The sequence below is a fragment of the Narcine bancroftii genome, chromosome 2 (genome assembly GCF_036971445.1).
Source record: "Narcine bancroftii isolate sNarBan1 chromosome 2, sNarBan1.hap1, whole genome shotgun sequence".
NCBI lineage: Eukaryota > Metazoa > Chordata > Chondrichthyes > Torpediniformes > Narcinidae > Narcine > Narcine bancroftii.
The window spans coordinates 106,371,650-106,393,510 of record NC_091470.1 but is presented as its reverse complement, the minus strand read 5'-3'; the positions used below and the strand labels follow the sequence as shown (position 1 = coordinate 106,393,510).

Sequence of the window (21,861 nt, the reverse complement as noted above, 5' to 3'; positions counted from 1 at the left end):
TATTCATGGCTTTGAGATATTGAAGAGCATCCCAGTCGACTGAGGTGAGGGAAAAGAGGAGTGTAATTAGACTAAAGCATTTAGAATGAAAAACTTTTTATTTCTTTGTCTATTAAACTGTTACAATGAATGGAAACTAAAACACAGGATGCCATATCCGTGAACTAAATCTTCATAGCACAATAACTGCAAATGGCTGAGTACCAATCGAGTAAAGGGCAGTTGAACTCTCCGCCAGATTAAGGCTTGACACCCAATGCATTTTTCCCCATGGCTACATACTATGTGAGATCAAGCAGTAAATCCAGAAATTCTCTAACTGACATGTAACATACGTGTAGAGACATATAAGTTATACCAATTGCAGTGCCATGTGTAGCGATAGTCATTAGAACAACAAAATGGAATATCTATGTTAGGATGGATGGAAGAGAAGGTGCAAGGTGAACAGCGGTGTAAATGCACATGTTCGTTGTCTTTCTATAAATTTCATCAATATTCTCATTAATCTGCATAAAATCTGCAGTGTTTTTAATTTTAACCTCAGTTTGCTGCTTCCACATGGCACAGTGTTTTAATCTGCATTTTTAACCTCCGTTTGCTGCTTCCACATGGCACAGTGTTTTTAATCTGCATTTTTTTAACCTCAGTTTTCTGCTTCCACATGGCACAGTGTTTTTTGTTTGCATATTTTAACCTTGGTTTGCTGCTTCCACATGGCAATGATCAAATGAGGCTGTTGATTTCTTTATTGTGATCCCATTCAGATTCTATGGATGAGGGTCGAAAGCTGAGGATAGGACTGTCAGAGATACATGTGACCTAATCTGGGTGTAAGCATGGATTTAAGGATCAAGGATTTAATTTCCTGGTCTTGTTCAGAAGTTGCCATGTACTTTCCTACATTCTGCAAACAGTCCAAAATGATGCAGTGTATTGTGCTTTCTCCTCCAATTGTCAAAGTAAACAGACAAACAGATGCACTGAGCCACATTTTTGTGTAAGTCCCGATATTACAAGCCACTGAGCATTCCTGCACCATGAGACTGAAGCTAGACGGGAAGAGTACCAATTTAAGGACAGTTAGATATGGACAGCAAATACTGGTCTTCAAAATGACACATTTATCTTGTAAATTAAATCTGCTGAGCCTTCGACATACAGGATATTGTGAACATTTTACAATGTCAGCCTCTTGTGAATGTTTTAAATTCTGCAGCCTCATGTAAATGCTGCAATAGTTTGTAGACTCCCTCACAAAAACATTCCCTGCTATATACCTTCAAAGTTACTTCCTGAAGAAATCTGTGAACAACTGAAACACCAATACCTCAGGAGGTATTCAACTCATCTTTAGTTAGGTCGCAGCTGTGATTATGCGTACAGTTCTGGGCATCAAACCACAGAAAGAATGTAATGACAATGGAGAGCATGCAGATAAAAAACGCCTGAAGGTAAGATGGGTAGGATTATTTCAGTGAGGAGGAGAGTGGGCGCAAAATGGTTTTTTCATCCTTCGAGCAGAGGAGCTGGGCAGGAACAATATGTTTCTACTTTGTTACGGGTCATAACAGGCTTTTTCTCCGTCGCAGAGGTGCCGAAGAACTGTCAGTGAACCGTGACAATATTAATCACCTGAAATAGATTGCAACATGAAAGGAATGGCCTGTACAGAGGGAACGGGGAAGGTTGCATCACCACAACACTTTATATCGGATGGAGTGGGTGAATTACCAATGAACGGTCGGCAATGCGCCAAGTGCTGGTAAATGGGATAATTAGAGACATGTCCTTGATGGTCGACATTGACGTGTGGGGGCATAGGGATTGTTTCTGAGTTGAGACAGTCCCTTATTCAATAAATTCCTTTGTTGGTGACTTTGAATTTATTTCACTATTTGCCCATTGGTTGTTTCCAGGTCAGATGTTCACATTTGTCCCTATTTAATGTCCTTTTGGAGTTCATATCAGACTTTATTATTGGGTGGGGAGGGGTGATGAATATATATAGACACCATCTCACTCTTTGTGTGGCCTGTGGGGGGGGGGATTTGACAAGCCAAGTTTGTGACTTAATCTACTGGCCAATAGACTGTAAAAAGGAACAGAGAAGGCACAAAGTGGAGCCACTTTCCAGATTGAATGGGATCACATGAATAGATAACAACACTCCACTGGGAAAACGCTTGTTGCTTTCTGCGGAATAAGGCAATCGGTCGGTCAAAGGAGTTCCCTCGTCTGGATTTATTAGGCATAACTTTTTCTCAAAATTGTATCTAAATGTAGTTTTTTCAACTACAAATCAAGTAAGTTATTACTTAATGCGATATATCAAAAATAATAAATAATTCTCGAAACCTCACATCTGCCTTGGCCCCCTCTCCCTTTCCACGCAACCAGGACGGGATTCCTCACCTCCCACACGCCAGTCTCCGACAGCTACAACTAGATCCTTTCTCCAGACCTCTCTTCCCCTCTCCGTCTCACGCACGGATCTCTCCCTCCTGGATTTATTCGTTCACTCATCGCAAACACCAAAGTACCTACCCATATACCCGGAGGAAATGGCACACTTGCGTCCACACTTCATCCGTCACCAACATTCCGGCCCACAAACAGACCTTTCAATTGGGTGAAATAACACTTCACTAGTGAGTCGGTAGGGAACACCAACTGCATCTGGTGCCTCCGTTGTGGACTCTTCCTCATCACAGAGACTGGGCGCAATTAGGAGATTGTTTCGAGCAGATTGCTTTAATATTTACTTTTCCATGTTCCATTAGGTCCCTCTCCCGTCTCTCTCTCTCTCTCTCTCTCTCCCTCTCTCTCTCTCTCTCTCTCTCCCTCTCTCTCTCTCTCTCGCCCTCCCTCCCTCTCTCCCTCCTCTCTCTCTCTCTCGCTCTCGCCCTCCCTCCCTCCCTCTCTCCCTCCTCTCTCTCCCTCTCTCTCTCTCTCTCACTCACACACACACACACACACACACACACACACACACACACACACACTCTCTCTCTCTCTCTCTCTCTCTCTCTCTCTCTCTCTCTCTGTAGCCCTCTGCCTCCTTTCCTCCAGCTCCGCACAACTTCACTCTCGAATCAGAGATACCCACTCCATCTATCTTTCCTAACCTCACGGTACATCTCAACTGCCGCTTCTTCCCTTCTCTTCTCCACTCTCCCATCATCTCAATTCAGACACCTACCTGCTTTATTTCTCCTACCTTAATGAAGAGTTCGGGTCCGAAACTTTTATTACCTATATTTCCTATAGATAAGTGGTTTTCAAACTGACCCCTAAACTTACATTCCACCTTAAGCAAATCTTATGCCATAGGTGCTCTTTGATGAGTAAGGGATTGCTCAAAGTGGTATGTGTGGGAAGGGAAGGTTGAAAATCATTGCCCTAGACCCAATTGTTACTGAAATAGTTTGCTCTAGAAAATTTACAAATTTCCTTTCAAACCTTTTGTCTCAACTCCATTTCCTTTGGAGTTATGAAACCGTGCTCATAACCAGTCCATTAGGGATGATTACAACAGTCTTTTTCAAACCTTTTCTCTCGACTCACATACCACCTTAGGTAATCCCTAACTCATCAGAGAGCACCGATGGCATGAGTTAAGGGAGGAGGGGGATGCTGTTTAAAATCCACTGCTATAAATTATTTGTGGCCTGTTCAGCTTCTGCAGCACTTTGGGCATTGCACTACAAGCATCTGCACAATTTCCCGTTTAAGTCATGAATTGGGCACTGTCGGCGGACGTGTGTCCTGTTTTCATCAACAATTATATTGTAACTGGATTATCGAAGATTAAACTCAACTAAATGTCACTAGTTTCCCTAAAGTCCCAAATTAGGTAATGATTTTTAAATCACCAAATGGGGAAAAGGAATGTTGTGTGGGTTTGTTTACACCCAACTGTGAGGCCTTGAGTTATCATGCCAAGTTGTTGTGAAAATGTATTCATTGCACATGGTTAATCACTGCTTTCCAGTCACTTTTCTAATTCCCGTAATGTTCAGTATGAATGGCACCCACATCCACCACCTTCCGCTGGAGGCTCGTTCCTCTCTCTCACCACCTTCAGGGTGAAGAAGTTCCCCTCATCTCTCACCGTTAACCTATGTGCTCTTTTATTTGTCTGATCCATCCTCAATGAATAAAGCCTGTTGGCAATTACCCTATCGATACTTGCATAGCTTAACATACCCTGCCAAAACTCACTCATTCTCCAAAGCTCCAGGGTGTAATGTCTTAACCTATTCATCTTTCCTTCTAACTCGGCTCTCCAAATCCCGAAAACAAATTTGTAAATTCATTGATGTCTTTCCTGTATGACCAAATTTGCCTACAAAATTCCAAATCTTGTCTGAAAATGTATTATATAACTTCAATATAACATAGCAACACCTGTACTCAATACTTTAATTTATTAAGGTCAATCAACAAAAACTCTCTTTACGATCTGCTCATGAAGTGACGCACCTTTCAATGATTCACAATATTCTGTCGAAGCTGATAGAGGACATTAACATCAGAGCAGGTACTGGTGATGGGAACCAGTATAGATTGGCACTTGATGGTGGAACACGACATGTGTCACAGGGATCACTTCTGTGCTCTATCAGTGACTTTGAACTTGATAAGCATCTTCAACCCACGGAAACGCTCCATAGACAGTGAAAAGAATTCATCTGCCTCTCGCTTTCCAAGTGTCTTCAAAGGTGACTGGAAAATAGTGACTAACCATGAGCAATTAATACATTTTCACGATGACTTGGCATGATAACTCGAGGCTCCTGCGTCATTGATCAAGGATGCCAATAAGATGTTCTGGATTTTCCTGATGAAGATCATACATTTTTGCAGTTTCTACTTAGCGTAATCGTTTACTTATCTTCAACAAAGTCAACTTGTTCTCAGACACCTCATTCACAGCGCCCTCTTGCGTTCCATGATTAAAGTTCACATCTGTCCTAAACTTGCCAAACAATGAAGTACGTGATTCCATGCGGGTGAGACCAGCTGTTGGCATATAATGCTAATTAGCATCAGTTTTCCCAAAGAAGCTAATTAGGTAGTGATTAAAATATTTCTTGAGGCTACCAAAACGATAAAAGAAATACTGAGTGTTTACATCCACCCGAGACATCCTTTCACACACTTATTAGAGCTAATTAATTGACTTTCTTCACCAAATAACTGAACAAAAGATGCTGATTTGTTTTTTAATTGGTCAAAAGTAGAGTAACTTTCTTTGCTCTAGGTGTTTTGGCTCTAGGTGCCAGCTTTCTCCCCACATCCCAAAGACGAGCATTATGGTGGCTTAACTGACCGTTGTAAGTGTGGTTCAGTTGCAGAATATGTGCTGAATCGATGTGAATTTTGGAAAAATAACAATAGGATGAATTTCTTGTTTGGGTGTTGCAGATTGTGCATATTCATTGGGACATAGAGCCTCTGTCATAACAGGCCTTTCCTCCGTCGCAGAGGTGCCTAAGAACTGTCAGTGAACCGTGACAATATGAATCACCTGGAATAGATTGCAACATGAAAGGAATGACCTGGACAGAGGGAACGGAGAAGGTTGCATCACCACAACACTTTATATAGGATGGAATTACCAATGAACGGTCGGGAATGCACCAAGTGCTGGTAAATGGGATAATTAAAGACATGTTCTTGATGGTCGACATTGACGTGTAGGGGCAAAGGGATTGTTTCTGGGTTAAGACAGTCCCTTATTCAATAAATTCCTTTGTTGGTGACTTTGAATTTATTTTGCTATCTGACCATTGGTTCTTTCCAGTTCAGATATTCACATTTGTCCCAATTTAATGTCCTTTTGGCGTTCATGTCAGGCTTTATTATTGGAGTGGGGTTTGCTGAATATATATAGGCACCATCTCACTCTTTGTGTGGCCTGGCGGGAAATTTGACCAGCCAAGTTTGCGACTTAATCTACTGGCCAATAGACTGTAAAAAACAACAGAGAAGGCACAAAGTGGAGCCACTTTCCAGATTGAATGGGATCACATGAACAGATTACAACACTCCATTAGGAAAACGCTCGTTGCTTTCTGCAGAATAAGGAAATCGGTCAGTCAAAGGAAATCCCTCATCTGCATTTATTGGGCATACCGTTTTTCTCAAAATTGTATCTAAATCAAGTAAGTTATTATTTAATGCGATGTATCTTCAACAATAATAAATCATTCTCGATACCTCACATCTACCCTGACCCCCTCTCCTTTTCCATGCAACAAGGACGGGATTCCTCCGCTCCTCACCTACCACACGCCAGTCACCAACACCAACAACCTTCCAACCGGGTGAAATAACACTTCACTGGTGAGTCGGTCGGGGACACCAACTGCATCCGGTGCCACGGTTGTGGACTCTTCCTCATCACAGCGACTGGGCGCAATGAGGAGATTGTTTCGATCAGATTCCTTTAATATTTACTTTTCCATGTTCCATTAGATCCATCTCCCCTCTCTCTCTCTCTCTCTCTCTCTCTCTCTCTCCCTCTCTCTCTCTCGCTCTCTCTCTCTCGCTCGCTCTGTCTCTCTCTCGATCTCTCTCTCTCTCTCTCTCTCTCTCTGACTCTCTCTCTCTCTCTCTTTCTCTCTCTCTCCATATCTCTCTCTATCTCTCTCTCTCTCTCGTCCTCTGTCTCCTTTCCTCCAGCTCCGCACAACTTCACTCTCAAATCAGAGATACCCACTCCATCTATCTCTCCTAACCTCATGGTGCATCTTCCCTGCCGCTTCTTCCCTCCTATTCTCCACTCTCCAGTAATCTTAATTCAGGCACCTACCTGCTTTATTTTTCCTACCTTAATGAAGAGTTCCGGTCCGAATATTTTGTTACCTTTATTTCCTATAGATCAAGTGGTTTTCAAACTGCCCCCTAAATTTACATTCCACCTTAAGCAACTCTTATGCCAGAGGTGCTCTGTGTTGGAGTAAGGGATTGCTTAAAGTGGTATGTGTTGGAAGGGAAAGTTGAAAATCATTGCTCTAGACCCAATTGTTACTGAAATATTTTGCTTGAGAAAAATTGTTACCCCCCATTTCCTTTGGAGTTATGAAACCGAGTTCATAACCAGTCCATTCGGGATATTTACAACAGTAGTTTTCAAACCTTTTGTCTCGACTCACATACTACCTTAGGTAATCGCTTACTCATCAGAGAACATCTATGGCATGTGTTGAGGGAAGAGGGGGATGCTGTTTAAAAACCACTGCTATAAATTATGTGTGGCCTGCTTAGCTTCTGCAGCACTTTGGGGCATTGCACTACAACCACAGCATCTGCACAATTTAAGTCGTGAATTGGGCACTGTCGGCCAACATGGGTCCTATATTCGTCAACAATTATATGGTACCTGGATTATAGAATATTAAACTCAACTAAATGTCACTAGTTTCCCAAAAGTCCCAAATTGGGTAATGATTTTTAGATCTCCAAGCGGGGGAAAGGAATGTTCTGTGGGTTTGTTTACACCCAACTGAGAGGCCTCGAGTTATCATGCCAAGTCATTATGAAAATGTATTAATTGCTCATGGTTAATCACTGCTTTCCAGTCACTTTTTTAAATTCCCGTAATGTTCAGTATGAATGGTACCCACATCCACCACCTTCCGCTGGAGGCTCGTTCCTCTCTCTCACCACCTTCACAGTTAACCTCTGTGCTCTTTTATTTGTCTGATCCATCCTCAATGAATAAAGCCTGTTGGCAATTACCCTATCGATACCTGCATAGCTTAACATACCCTGTCAAACTTCACTCATTCTCCAAAGCTCCAGGGTCAAATGTCTTAACCTATTCATCTTTCCTTCAAACTCTGCTCTCCAAATCTCGAAAATAAACTTGTAAAATCATTGATGTCTTTCCTGTGTGACAAAAATTGCCCACAATATTCCAAATCTTGTCTGAAACATGTATTATTTAACTTCAATATAACATAGCAACACCTGTACTCAATACTTTAATTTATTAAGGCCAATCAACAAAAACTCTCTTTACGATATGCTCATGAAGTGACGCACCTTTCAATTATTCCCAATATTCTGTCGAAGCTGATAGAGGACATTAACATCAAAGCAGGTACTAGTGATCGGAACCAGTATAGATTGGTACTTGATGGTGGAACACGACATGTGTCATAGTGATCATTTCTGTGCTCTATGAGTTAATGCACTTATCAGTGACTTTGAACTTGATAAGCATCTTCAACCCACGGAAACGCTCCATAGGCAGTGAAAACACTTCATCTGCCTCTCGTTTTCCAAGTGACTTCAAATGTGACTGGAAAATAGTGACTAACCATGAGCAATGAATACATTTTCACGATGACTTGGCATGATAACTCGAGGCCCCTGCGTCATTGATCAAGAATGCCAATAAGATGTTATGGATTTTCCTGATCATTTATTTGCACGATCATACGTTTTTGCAGTTTATACTTAGTGTAATCGTTTACTTATCTTCAGCAAAATCAACTTGTTCTCAGGCACCTCATTCACAGCGCCCTCTTGCGTTCTATGATGAAAGTTCATATCTGCCCTAAACTTGCCAAACAATGAAGTACGGGGATTCACCGCGGGTAAGACAAGCTGTTGGCATATCACGCTAATTAGCATCAATTTTCCCAAAGAAGCTCTAGGGTAGTGATTAAAATATTTCTTGAGTCTACCAAAACGACAAAAGAAACACTGAGTGGGAGTGTTTACATCCACCCGAGACACCCTTTCACACAGTTATTAGAGCTAAATAATTCACTTTCTTCACCAAATAATTGAACAAAGGATGCAGATTTTTTTTTTAATTGGCCAAAAGTAGAGTAACTTTCTTAATGCTCTCCTTGTTTTGGCTCAAGATGCCACCTTTCTCCCCACATCCCAAAGACGAGCGTTATGGTGGGTTAACTGACCAGTGTAAATGTGGTTCAGTTCCCGAATATGTGCAGAATCAGTGTGAATGTTGGAAAAATAACAATAGGATGAATTTCTTGTTTGGGAGTTGCAGATTGTGCATATTCGTTGGGACATAGAGCCTCTTTCCATGCCAAATTCCAGCTCATAAGCCTTAATTTTCTACATTGAATTTGATTCAGCGATATTTCCAAAGAGATGTCGCAAAGACGACAGTATATTTAAAAGCTATCGTTGGTTGCAAATTGCAGAAAGCCTCTTAATTTATATGTTATTGACATTGCAACATTTGAAAATGAATTCACTTTGCATAACAGTCTCCTTTCTTGACTCCTATCATTCCCTGATTTATTCCCTTTCCTGAGTAACCGTGGGCATTTAATTCTGTTGATAATCCATGCTAATAATTCATGTTTTCCTTTCCAGTATGAAGAGCTATTTTCAAAAATATCGATGGAAACAGAATCGTAGTATCCATTCGCTTTTGTATTTGCAAAGCAGACTATTAATGGAAACGTACGGTCAAATATTTTACATATATAAACGGTTTATTGGTCCTTTGTTCCAACAGTAAAATTACATTTGAGATGAACACCAATAAATGCAAAGAAGAAGGAAAAAAAATGAAGATTGGCATAGATATTTGATGGAGGTAACTGAGCGTGGAGAAGCTCTTCTAATATCATTAGGCACAACTGAGAATTTCACAGAGAATTTGGGAAATAGTTTTCAAACTACTTTATTCTTTCTCAATATGGTATTGTGGTAAAATCAGTTTTAATTCTTCAAACCTATTTATCTTTGGGAATGTGGTGCTGTGTTTTCTTTCAGAAGGTTCTATGTGGTCTTTGATTATATAAATTTTTTTGTGGATTTGGAGATAAGGTTTAAGAGTTACGTGTATGCACATATTTGTTCCCGAAACTAAATGCACTTCATTAAGTGGCACAATTAATTAAATTGAATCTCTTTATTAATTGGAATGACAAATATACGAGACATCTTCCTCAGAATCACACTTGTTCTGTTTTTCATCATAAATTCTTTTCTGTTATGAACGTCAGCAACTTATCATATCGTAGTGGCAACATCAGTGCTGGTCCACAAGTTAATTTGTGAAGTAAGTGGAGTTTACTTTGACGAACAGAAATCACAAGGCAGGCCAGGAGTTTCATTGAGGTCAGAGTTTACTGAAGACATTAACGTGCTCAGTGGGACATTATTGGAAATTAGGATTTACATTTTATTTGAAGTTTTTAATGACAGGTACTAATCAGGTAATCGTTTTAACACATTGCACCAGCTGGCATATTTTACACTTTATATTTTTATTACTGAATGGAAAAGTTAGTTTTTGCTTCTTTTTAAACATTCAGAAGGATAGCTGTGCTCATTAAAGTTCTAGTCCTAGTATATATTATTCACGCATTGAGACTACGCGTAATAACAATGGTTGCTGTTTTCGTGTATCTTGGATTTGAATACATTTTGGGCAAAATGTGAGCGTACACAATTCTATCTGATACGTAAATGACGGTTCCTCGATTTTTATATTTACAATGTGACTGTTCAACGGTTACTGAACATCACGAATACTTATTACATTGCTGGAAAGAAAGGCGCCCTTTAATCAACAGTTATCAACGGTCCCAGCAGGGGTCTTAAGCATCTACAGAGGGATATCAAAAGTTTTCAGAAAGGATAAATTCTCATAAATTATTCATCCATACAATTCGATTTTAATCGTTCGTCAAGTTCAGGAATAAACCGAGCAATGCAAACATACAGCAAGTTCCATAAATGTCAAGTTGTGGTAAATCAAATCAATTTAGTAGCTGTGGTTTCCATAATATGGCGAGTGACGTTAACACCTTGAAGAACTATATGTTCCTCTTGATGGAAAGATGAAACTGATGTTGGATCCAATGAAACGTTGGCCTTTTCTCCATGACTGGCGTTAGAAAAGTGTATCTGTAACCTAATGTTCTATTGACCTGCAAAATAATGGAAGGACAAAACATTCAACCTGGGAAAGGATAGACTTGCATGGCGTGCCTCCTTGCTGTATTGTGCACATTCACTTGCAAGACATTTTATCATTAATTGCGAAACCATGGTATAAAGTCTCCGAATATATCAGAGTAATTAAATGGGACCAAAAAAAGACAGTGAAAGAAAGGTAAAGATAGTGTAAATATTTCTTTTTTAATTGCCAATAACTTTCATTTCATCCCTGATCTTTTTTTTTCTTGAAAATCATTATCCCTGAAATGTGAGCACAATGTGAACTGTGCAGCACGAAAATAGTTTGTTTGGTCCAATTCATCTATACCGACCATCATGTCTATCAGTGCGAATCATTTCACCATACTCTTGAATTCTTGTCCATTCCAGTCAACCATCTACATCGCTTTCATTGTTCCTGCCTCTTCCACCTCCCTGAGCACGTTATTCCACAGGCCATCAACACTCTGTGTGGAAAATCTTCCACATAGGCGTCCTTAAATAGGATCAGTGGCCTTAAAGTGTTGTCGTCTTAATTGAATTCCCGCCTTTAGAAAGTAAGGGCGATTATCCAATATATTCATTTGCTCCATAAAGTTATGATTCACTTTAAAGACACTCCTCAGCCTCCTGCATCCATCTGATAACAATGACAGCCCGTCAAAGCCCCCCCCCCCCCCATTCACACCATGTGACAGATTTCACCAGCCCCCGTGGACGCTACCAGCTGATTGTACGTCAGTGCCTCTAAAACTCCCGATTTCCTGATACACACATGTTGCAGATCAGGAACGTACTCCTTCATTGAACTTCCATTTCCCGATCACGGAACATGGTGTATACTGACGCGAAGTTGTCATTCAAGACACCACACTTGCCTCACCAAACACACTTCCATTTGGTCCCGAAGAGGATCTGGCTATCATTTTGATTTTTAACATATTTATCAGAAGGTTTTGCAAACATTCATTAAGTCTGCTGACCCGAGCCCCATTTTATCCCTTTTTCCTTCTCGATGTATATTTTGAAAATTTATTCTCATCAACTAGAAACATCAAATAACTCACTTAATAACGATTTTCAGCACCTGCCTTATGATTCCTTCCTTCCTAAAAGCAGTATCCATTCTATTGTCCATTACCTATAACTTATACTACAACATTCTGGTTTCAAAGGCAACTATTTAAAGAACGTCTATCGGCGACTGTCCTCACACAGTCTGACCGAGGACAACTGTCTGCATGAGGGGATCGTCAAAACTGCCGTCCATCCGGAAATGACAGTCTTGGGAATCAGCTCCCAGCACGGTCGGAGTCGACAGGTTGCATCGCTTGGAGGAAGCGAAGATTATCCGTGGAAAGTCAGAGTTACGTTTCTGTAAATAATTGTTAAATTGCGAGCTTTCGTTCGCAGAACGCAATATATTGTTTCTCACGTGATACCTTTGAGGGAAGAAACCTTTTGATATTCGACCTGGACATGAACGACAGTACACTTAGACTGCGCGCTTATTTCATTTTTCGATGCCTGCAAACCACTCAGGTCAAACAATTAATGGCCATTGTTTCGGTACCTTACACATTGGCTGCACTCGAGAGGATTATTTCACGTTCAAACATGTTCACAGGGCTCATAGTACAAACCAATTTAAAAGAGTGATATTCGTTGTTACTTCACGACGGAAAATCTGGATAGATTCTGATCACAAGCTAATTAAATCATATAAGATAGATTGGAAAGCCCCAAGAAAGGTGACAAACCATCAACACGAGAACTGTTTTCTTGAGGATATTCTGTTTCCAGCAAAGCGCCATCTGAAGGGTCGCTCGTGTAATATTCAATTTGATTGATGAAATCACTGTAATCGGCGTCTAGAAGTCAATGAAATTCACAGTTATTGTCGAGACTATATTGGACATTCAGGCAGAATTCACAAATGATTCATTATAACAATGACGTCATCGTCAACGTTATATCACACCACACCATTGCGGAATGCAATTCAATGCAACAAGCCGGCTTGCTCATGAACTGGGTGATTTTATATTAAGGTAGAAAGTTTGTCAGTCCATTTAAATCTGTTCAGACCCATTAGACCTTATCAACCTACAAACACCTAATGTTTTCAAGGGTGGAAACGCCGACAAAATTAGGGAAAATCGTATAAACCCCTTCAAACAACGACGGATTTGAACCCTGGTCGCTCTGCCAGCCGTACCCATTGTGAATATAAACTGCGCCAATTCGATTGTTAATGCCAATGGTGTCCTCAGACAATTATGGAAGATTATTCCTGATGTCATTTTCGCATCTACTCGATATTTTCAACGCAAATAATACGGGAACTTGGTGGAAATGTCAACGGTGCAGGTTGTCTTTGTAATGAGAAAGCAGAGTTAACACCGCAGTTCTCAGTTCTCCTATCAGTGGATGAATAATTCGTGGTCAAGACAGTTTAAAGATTCAGGGAATAAGGGAAGTAGGCGGAAAAGTGAATAAATGGGATGGGGATAATAGAGAGTGGTGATGCAAAATGAGAGTGAATTGTGAAGCGGGCACCACCAGGGAACTCATTCGTCAATTCTGGGTTCGTATTAATTTTCGGCTGTGAAATATTTTCTCTCTTAAAACGCCAGCGGACCTCTGTGGAATGATTTGCCGCAGAGGGTAGTAAAAGCAGGTTCTCTGGATACGTTCATGAAGGAGTTAGATATGGTTCTTGTGGACGGGGAATTAAAGTTTATGGGGAGAAGGCAGGGACAGGGTACTGATAGTGGAAGATCATCAATGTTCTAAATGAATGGCGGTGCTGGCTCGATGCGCAGAACGGCCTACTCCAGCACCTATTGTCTATTGTTTTCAGCTACGACAGTCTTTGGTTTCAAAAGGTATTTCTTGAAAGTTGTAATAGTAAGAGATTTTAATTTTCCATACATTGGCTGGGGGCCCCATACTGTAAAATGTCTGGATGGCGTGGAACTTGTCAAATGTGTTCAGGAAAGTTTTCTAAATCAATATATAGAGTTACCAAGGAGAGATGGTACAAACAGGTCAGGTTACATAAGTTTGTGTAGGCAAATATTTTGGGTCCAGTTTCAAGTTAATTTGCGACAAGGATAGGTCTGGTCCTCAAGTTAAGATTCTAAATTGGAGAAGGGCCAAATTTGTGGAAATGAGAAGAGATCGAGGAAGAGTGGATTGGGATAAAATTATTTTATGGCAGGTATGAACAATTATGTTCAGTAAGTGGAAGGCCTTCAAAGGCAAATTTTGAGAGTGCCGAGATTGCATGTTCTTGTCAGGATTAAATAAAAAGTTAACAGGCATAGAGAACGTTGGTTTTCAAGAGATATTGGCGATCAGGTTAAGACGAAGAGAGAGGAGAATTCACAAATGTACCTTCTGGGAAACATTATGGACAGGAGTTTTAAACTGTCCAGCTCACAAATTCAGTTTGTGATGGCCGCCTTTTTAATAGCCAGGATGTGAATAGCAGTCACGGGGAAGTCTGACACCCAACTAAATATTACACAATGGAATACGGAAATGAAGAGCTGTATTCGCCTGGAGAAAACCACGCACAATTTGTGGAAGAAATATGGCACATTCGTTAGTGTGTAGCAGCCCTAACTGCATCACATTTGTATGCATATGCAATTACACCATTTTTAGATAAAATAAAGACAACAACCCCGCGAGTAGTGGAATGCTTGAAATCAGTGAAGTGGGTCATAGTGCAGGAGACAGCTCTTGCATCTTGTTCTTTCTCCTTTTATTTTAGATTTCTTTGGGTTCTTCTTCAGTTGCCTTAAAGGCTTTTGACTTTAATGATATTCTACTCTTTGTAATTATTTAATTATTTTTTGTTGTTTTTAGATATGGGAGGGAATGGAGAGGGGTAGGGGATAAAATAGACTTTGTATGATATAGATTATTCTTGGAAAAATGTATTGTTTATTTAGATTTATATGAGTCTTTGCAAATCAAAAATAAAATATTCAAAAACAGAGGTGTGTAGCAGGTATAGGCCACAAGGAGCAAATAAGGTACTAGAAGAGTATAGAAAATGTAAGAAAATGTTTAAGAAGGAAATTAGGAAGGCAAAAAAGAAGACATGAGGTTGCTTTGGAAGATGATATGAAGGTAACCCCGAAGAGTTTCTACAAGTACGTTGAGAGTATAAGGATAGTAAGGGACAAACTTGATCCCCGAGAGGTTTGGAGTGGTCAACTATGTGTGAAGCCACATGAGATGGGGGAGATCTTAAACTGTTTTTTTTTTGCATCAGTATTTACTGAGGAAATTAGCAAAGTGAATAAGGAATTCAGGGAAACCAGCAGTAGTGGCATGGAACATATAGAGATTAAAGAGGAGGAGGTATTGGCTGCCTTACAGAAAATAAAGGTAGATAAATCCCCAGGCCTGACATGCTATTTCCTTGGACCTTGAGTGAGACTAGTGTAGAAATTGAAGGGGTCCTGGTAGAAAGATTTAAAATGTACTTAGCATGGGTCAGGTGGCAAAGGATTGGAGGGTAGATTATGTTGCCCTGTTGTTTAAAAAATGGCTCCAGATTAAACCAGGCTGGTGAGCTTAATGTCAGTAGTAGGTAAATTATTGGACGGTCTTCTGAGAAATTGAATATAGAAGTACTTGGACAACGAAGGGCTGATTAAGGATAATTAGCATGACTTTTGCATGGTAGGCAATGTTTAACAAACCTTATAAAGTTTTTCAAGGTAGTTGCCTAGAACATAGATAGAGGAATGGATGTTGCCTACATAGACTTTACCTCACACATTGGAGGCTGGTTCAGAAGGTTCAGACACTAGGTGTCCATGGAGAAATTGTAAACTGGATTCAAAATTGTGTGAATGGGAGAAGACAGAGAGTGGTAGTGAATGATTTTTCAGACCGGAGGCCTGTTAATAGTGGTGTGCCTCAGGGATCAGTACTGGGACGGTTGTTCTTTGTTGCCTATACCAATGATCTGATGATAATATGAGAAAATGGACCAGCAGGTTTGCTGATGACACTAAGATTGGAGGCGCTGTGGACAGCAAGGAAGTTGTTCAAAGCTTAAAGAGTGATATGGATCAACTGTGAAAATGGACCAGAAGATTGCAGAGGGAATTTAACACAAACAAGCGTGAGATGTTGCATTTGGAAAAACAAAGCAATGTAGGGCATGTATAGTTAATGATAGGGTACAAGGAGTGCGGATTAAAAAAGGGATCTGGGAATTCAGATATATAATTCCCTCCAAATGACGACACAGGTAGACAGGGCTGTCAAAAAAACTCCTGGCAGCTTGCTCTTCATAAATCAGAGTATTGAGTACAAGAGTTGGGATGTTATGGTAAGGTTGCAAAGACATTAGTTGGGCCAAATCTGAATTATTGTGTGCAGTTCTCATCACCAACCTACAAGAAGAATATAAGTAAGCTTGAAAGAGTGCAGAAAATATTTAATAGGATGTTGCTGGGTCTTCAGGAGTTGATTTACAGGGAAAGATTAAACAGGTTAGGACTTTATACCTTGGTGTGGAGAAGAGTGAGGGGAGATTTGATAAAGATTTTAAAAATTACGAGAGATATAAACAGTGTAAATGCGAGTAGGCTCTTTCCACTTAGATTAGGAAAGATACATACAAGAGGACATGGCTTCAGAGGGAACATTAGGGAGAACCATTTCACTCAGAGCGTGATGCGAGTGTGGAATGAGCAGCCATCTGATGTGCTAAAGTCGTACTCACTCTTAAGTTTAAAAAATAAATTGAATAGATACGTGGATGGGAGAGGTCTAGAGGGTTATGGAATGGTTAGTGGTATGACGTTTAAGTACAGGCTGGAAGGGCTGAATGTCCTGTTTTCTGTGCTGTATTGTTCTGTGGTTCTAGCCCGTGGACTATAGAAGAACGAGGTGAATTTGTCACTTGAAGAGTGGATGCCAAATGCAAATATACACCTGAATCCTGTCGATGTCTGAAATTCTCAATCTCTTCATAGGTTGCTTGGTAAACGGCAAAGGGTGAGCCTCTGCCACGCATCACCTCAACTGTTCAAGAGAGGGAGACGTCTATTCACTGTAACGAAGGTAAACTTGAGGGAAGTGCCGCAAACAGTAGTTTGAATAAGTTATGAACTATAGGGTATCAGAATGCAGCGTAAACTTTGAAGCTCACCTCGTCTCTCCGACCTTCTCTGCACTATTGTCATCAGCGCAATAATCTCGGCGATTAGGAGGACCCCAAGGGTGATGCAGACAGCAACCATGATGGAGGAATTGTTAAAACCTAACCAGAAGATTTACAAGAAATAGACCGCAGATTTACAGGATTCAAAATTGACGCGACTGTACATGTTTGCGGCGGAACATTACGATCGTTAGGCACTGATTGAATGTCTTGATCTAAAGCATGCTGTCTATGAACAAACGTGCTGAGAAACACAGCAGGTCACGCAGCATTCAAAGGATGTAATAGCTAACCAATATTTCGGGTGTAACTTGCTTGGGTTTCCCCAGCAACTTTGTGTATTGCATTCGACCCCAGAATCCGCAGAATTTCTTGTTTTACCATTTTCAAAATAGCTTTTCTCTGCATTAATCCAGATGCATGAGTAAGCCGAAGCCAATTCTGAAACTGTTTATCAAACAAGCATCATTATTTTGCAGCATCACGGACGATGGTTGACATTGTGTCCAGGACGCATGATAACTAGTGCCACCACAATAAACATGCCTGAATTAATATGTTTTTTTTTAATGCCAGTTCAAGCCCTTAGTTTTGGGACTGACGGTTTTGAAATTTTGAAAATGTCCATCAACACAACAAGAGGGATGGTCTGTAACCAGGTTTGGTGCTCCCAATTATCAATTCTAGGGCCAAAATACAATTATATTTACGAAGTTCTTGGCCTGGGATTTGCTTTAATGGAAGAAAATAGGGCATCAGCATCACTAGTAGGTTTCCCCCTATCACCACTATACAGTGGTTCTGGACACAAACGATCCAATTGTGGTGCTATGCGGCATTGCGCAGGAGAGCTCAGATCCCAGCTCCGTGTTCCACATGGATGTCACCAACTATATATTCGTAATAAATACCTGAATTGGTAGAGCCAGTAGCCGCCAAAATTGGATCTGTGGATATTAATGAATCGACATTTCAAGAGTTCATTTAGATAAGAATGAGAAAACGACATTACGACATGAAGATTGGATTGAAGAGAAGGTGGAAATTGTGCCAAAACACCAACCAGAGCAAAAGACAATGACGTCTTCCTTATGGTCACAGTCGTGTTGGCCGAGTTGTGAGGAGGGGCAGCTGGAGAGAAGGGATTCACTTCCTGTACATTTCACTTCATCCAACAAGATGTCACCGTGGCCGTTGTCAATGGTCGCCGCTCCTGGGGTCCAACGAGCAGGGCCACAGCGCAACTGTCTGCAGACTACATCTGCATCGGCTAGATCCCAGGAGTCGTCACACACAGTGCCCGAACGATTATTCCACAGTATCTCCAACCTCCCGGAGCAACTGTTGCTACCGCCAACCAGCCGTAAGGACAGATCTGAGAGGAACAGAAAATAAATCATTAAATTAATTTAAATTGACAAATAGGCGAATACATTTCACACAACTTTACATGCACTGAATTACCTGCAATTTCCGATTCTGATTCTTTAAGGCAGAACTTTCCCCAGTCGGATTCCTCCAGCACTTGGGCTTCTGTTGACAAGAGGAAGATGGTGACGGATTTGTACATCTCTTCTGTTTAAAATGTCAGCCGCGTTTCATTCCACCCTAATGTTACCTTCACAAGCAACGGCTGCATCCTCCTTGTGCTGACAGTCGTGGTGTCCCCAAGGGGATGATTGACATTGCCAAAGGGTCGACTCGTGCGATGTACAGTCCAGCTCATCGAGCCATATTTGCCCAGAGCCTTCTCCATATTTCGCCGCATCAACTTCAAGTGATTTGCCGGGTCCACATTTTAGTTGTTTGCAGATCACATCTACAGCCTTCGAGTTCATTCGGTCGAGGCAAACTGTTCCCCACGTCCCATTCTACAGCACTTCCACTCTTCCTTCACATCGATGCCGTCCGTTCTTCAGGCGCATTTCTTTGTGCTCTGTCAACGGAAGAGGTTGTGTACATTTTACCGCTACGAGGAAAGATCTGTTTGGACTTGAATAAAAACAAGAAATACCAACATAAAATCGCGAAATCACATCAGGAACAGTGGGCGGAACAGTAAAATGCTGAAAAGACGGTAACGGGATTAGGCTGAATGTGGACAGTGTGGGGATGAGTGTCGGGAATCCGCATGATTTCTCTGATTTTGACCGTGATGCGGTGGTGGCTGTGGTCAGGGAATCTCCATTCAGAAAGTCGGATCCTATGTTCTGTATTTCCAAAGGTTTATCTCTTTCATGAGTCGTTCCGCTGCTCTGCACCAACCAGTTCCATCTGATCGCAGATTCTGCTGCAACTGCGAAAGATGCGACATCATTGCTTTCTCACATTCTCCGGGGACTCAAATAGTCCTTCCAGGTGAACGAAGGATGCACTTGAACCTCTTCCAAAAATTAACTTGCATTCAGTGCCACACAATTGTGCACTCTTACTTTTATTATACTTTTACAGAGTACCTTCATTCAATCTGCAGAAGTGGTCCTGAGATCATCGTCCATTTCAAATAACTCTCCCACTTCCATTCGTTTTTCCATCTGTGATGTCCCGTGTTGGATGGAACCTTGCGGAATAACAACATATCTTCCATCTGGACACGGCACTCCATTCCGGATTCTATAACATTTTGTTCCAATTACAGGTTACCATATCTGTCTTTTATCATGTCAGTTAATTTCATCTGCTAGAATCGACCTCAGCAACACGTTACACAAACACGGAAAAGTGATCTGAACAGCAAAGTTACGCCAACTCTGAGTTTAGTGTAAAGTTATCCGAAATATTCATCTTCCAAACCCCTCCCACCTTTCCGGAGGTGGCTCGGACCCGAAAGGTGAATCAGGCTCTTTCCAAAATATGCTCTTGCACTGTTTGGTCATTAATTGGCAACCATTCGTAAAGCACCTCGAAATCAAATAGGGGAAAGGGGAAAATCAGCTTTTAAAAGAATGATCGTGCTTCAAGCATAATTGAATTGAATGGCCTTTCTAACCCCCCTGTCATTTCTAACCGTCACCCGCAACCTTTTATTCGGATAGTTGCCTGCTTTTTGCTCATACGTTGAAGAAGAGCTCAATCCCGAAAGATTGGGTATACAGTATAGCTCTGCTTCCTATGGACGCTGCTTGACCTGGTGAGTCAACCAGCATATTTGCATTTTTACTACATCTGAGCATCTGCAGACTTCTGTGCTTCGTTGGATCTTCTGCATAAATAGTGGAAAATGGCGAACAGAATCTATAGTGGCTGAAATTTAGATGAAGGTCTTCCTGTTATTGTTTGTCGAATTGGGTGCTAATATCGTCTTGTTGTCTCCTGTCCATCTCGTGGTCTGACAACGGATTTGATCAACTCTGCTGCCAGTCTAATGTTGGAGTTCCAAGGTCCAGCTGCTGCAGGTGGGATCTGGTGACCTGTCCTACAGATGTCATTCTTTCTTGCTTCACCCGCCATAGAATGTCAGTACGGGCGGCGATTCTCTGTAGGTACTGAAATCCTCATTGGCCAGCAGCATGTGGTTATATACTAGCAACTGCTGCAAGAAGGTCTGTTCGAATTTAAGACAGGGCCTATGCCTTTCCGCTAGTGCCAGCATTTCATTCATGAGAGCAAAAGTGACCCTGTCTCCCAAGTCAACTAAGTGAAGTAAACGGGCCGCTCACTCGCGTTATGAGAGGATAAGATGAGTGGATTCTTCACCGCCATATACTTGCCCTCCTCCAGAGGCTGCTGTAGAAAATTGGAAACTCGACATGCGTCTCTTGATCCAGGGTGCTTACTACATAGTAGTACTTCGTCGAATCCGATGTTATCTCCCTCAAATGGAATTTGTCTTCTTCTTGGTGAAACAATGCACACGGTTGTGAAGTCGAGAACATTGGCAGTTTCAGAGCCACGGATCGCGTGGAAGAAATATTTTCCATGTTGGGGTCCAAATATCATTTGGACTATCAGAATCATTAATGTCGCAAAGTTTTGAATACTGAACTACTATAGGCATTGGTGTACACGTTATGGAATCGTACACATTGTTGAGTTGATGTTTCCGCGGTTGCGTCTAAAGCAAGACTGACACATCCAGCCTTGCATGCTGGGCATATTCATCACTGCTTTGTCGCATGGACAGGAAATGATGTCATCAGTGATGTAATCATCCCAGATAAATACCTGTGTTGGAGGTAGTTTAATTTCCCGTATTTTCCACAGCACGCCTGTCATTTTGGGAGCCAGTTTGCTCGCTGCTAAGAGGGTCGCCACATTGTAATAGTCATTGCTATCTCAGACAGGTGCAATGGCAGAAGAGGAATTAGATTTCAAATCGTTATAATTGTGATGCAGCAGAAAGAGAAATGATTGAATGCGCCCTCACCAGAGCATGTGATTGTTACATCCTCTTTGTGCGTGCAGTCGTGCTCTCCCCACCTCGCCGACAGGCATTCCCAGAGGTAAAATTCGTTCCCCAAACATCTCACTTCATCCAACCAGATTGGCCCAGAGCCTCGTTTGCAGTAAGGGGGACGTTTCTTCTCCAAAGCAGTTCCGCAACCTAGCTGCCCGCAGACCACATTCGCGTCAACCGCATCCCAGGAGTCATCGCAGACTGTGCCCCAAGTACCATTGTAATAAATCTCCAGTCGTCCAGCACATATATCTCCACCGTCAGACAGTCGAACTTGGAAGTGATCTATTGAACAACAAAACAGGAGATCAAACACTTCATTACA

General features: G+C 41.4%; 1 protein-coding gene across 1 annotated transcript; it reads right to left on the bottom strand.

The window, feature by feature from the left end:
- Positions 1 to 9,491: 9,491 nt before the first annotated feature.
- Positions 9,492 to 21,589, bottom strand: LOC138754095 (scavenger receptor cysteine-rich domain-containing protein DMBT1-like). The gene is made up of 8 exons (XM_069917917.1): positions 21,507 to 21,589; positions 18,759 to 19,076; positions 18,605 to 18,673; positions 18,204 to 18,515; positions 18,052 to 18,087; positions 17,129 to 17,239; positions 12,705 to 12,815; positions 9,492 to 10,934 (listed from the first exon to the last, which is right to left on the bottom strand). The coding sequence occupies exons 2-8, from the start codon at positions 18,976 to 18,978 to the stop codon at positions 10,927 to 10,929; spliced, it is 867 nt and encodes a 288-aa protein (XP_069774018.1). The 5' UTR covers positions 18,979 to 19,076; positions 21,507 to 21,589; the 3' UTR covers positions 9,492 to 10,926.
- Positions 21,590 to 21,861: the final 272 nt, after the last annotated feature.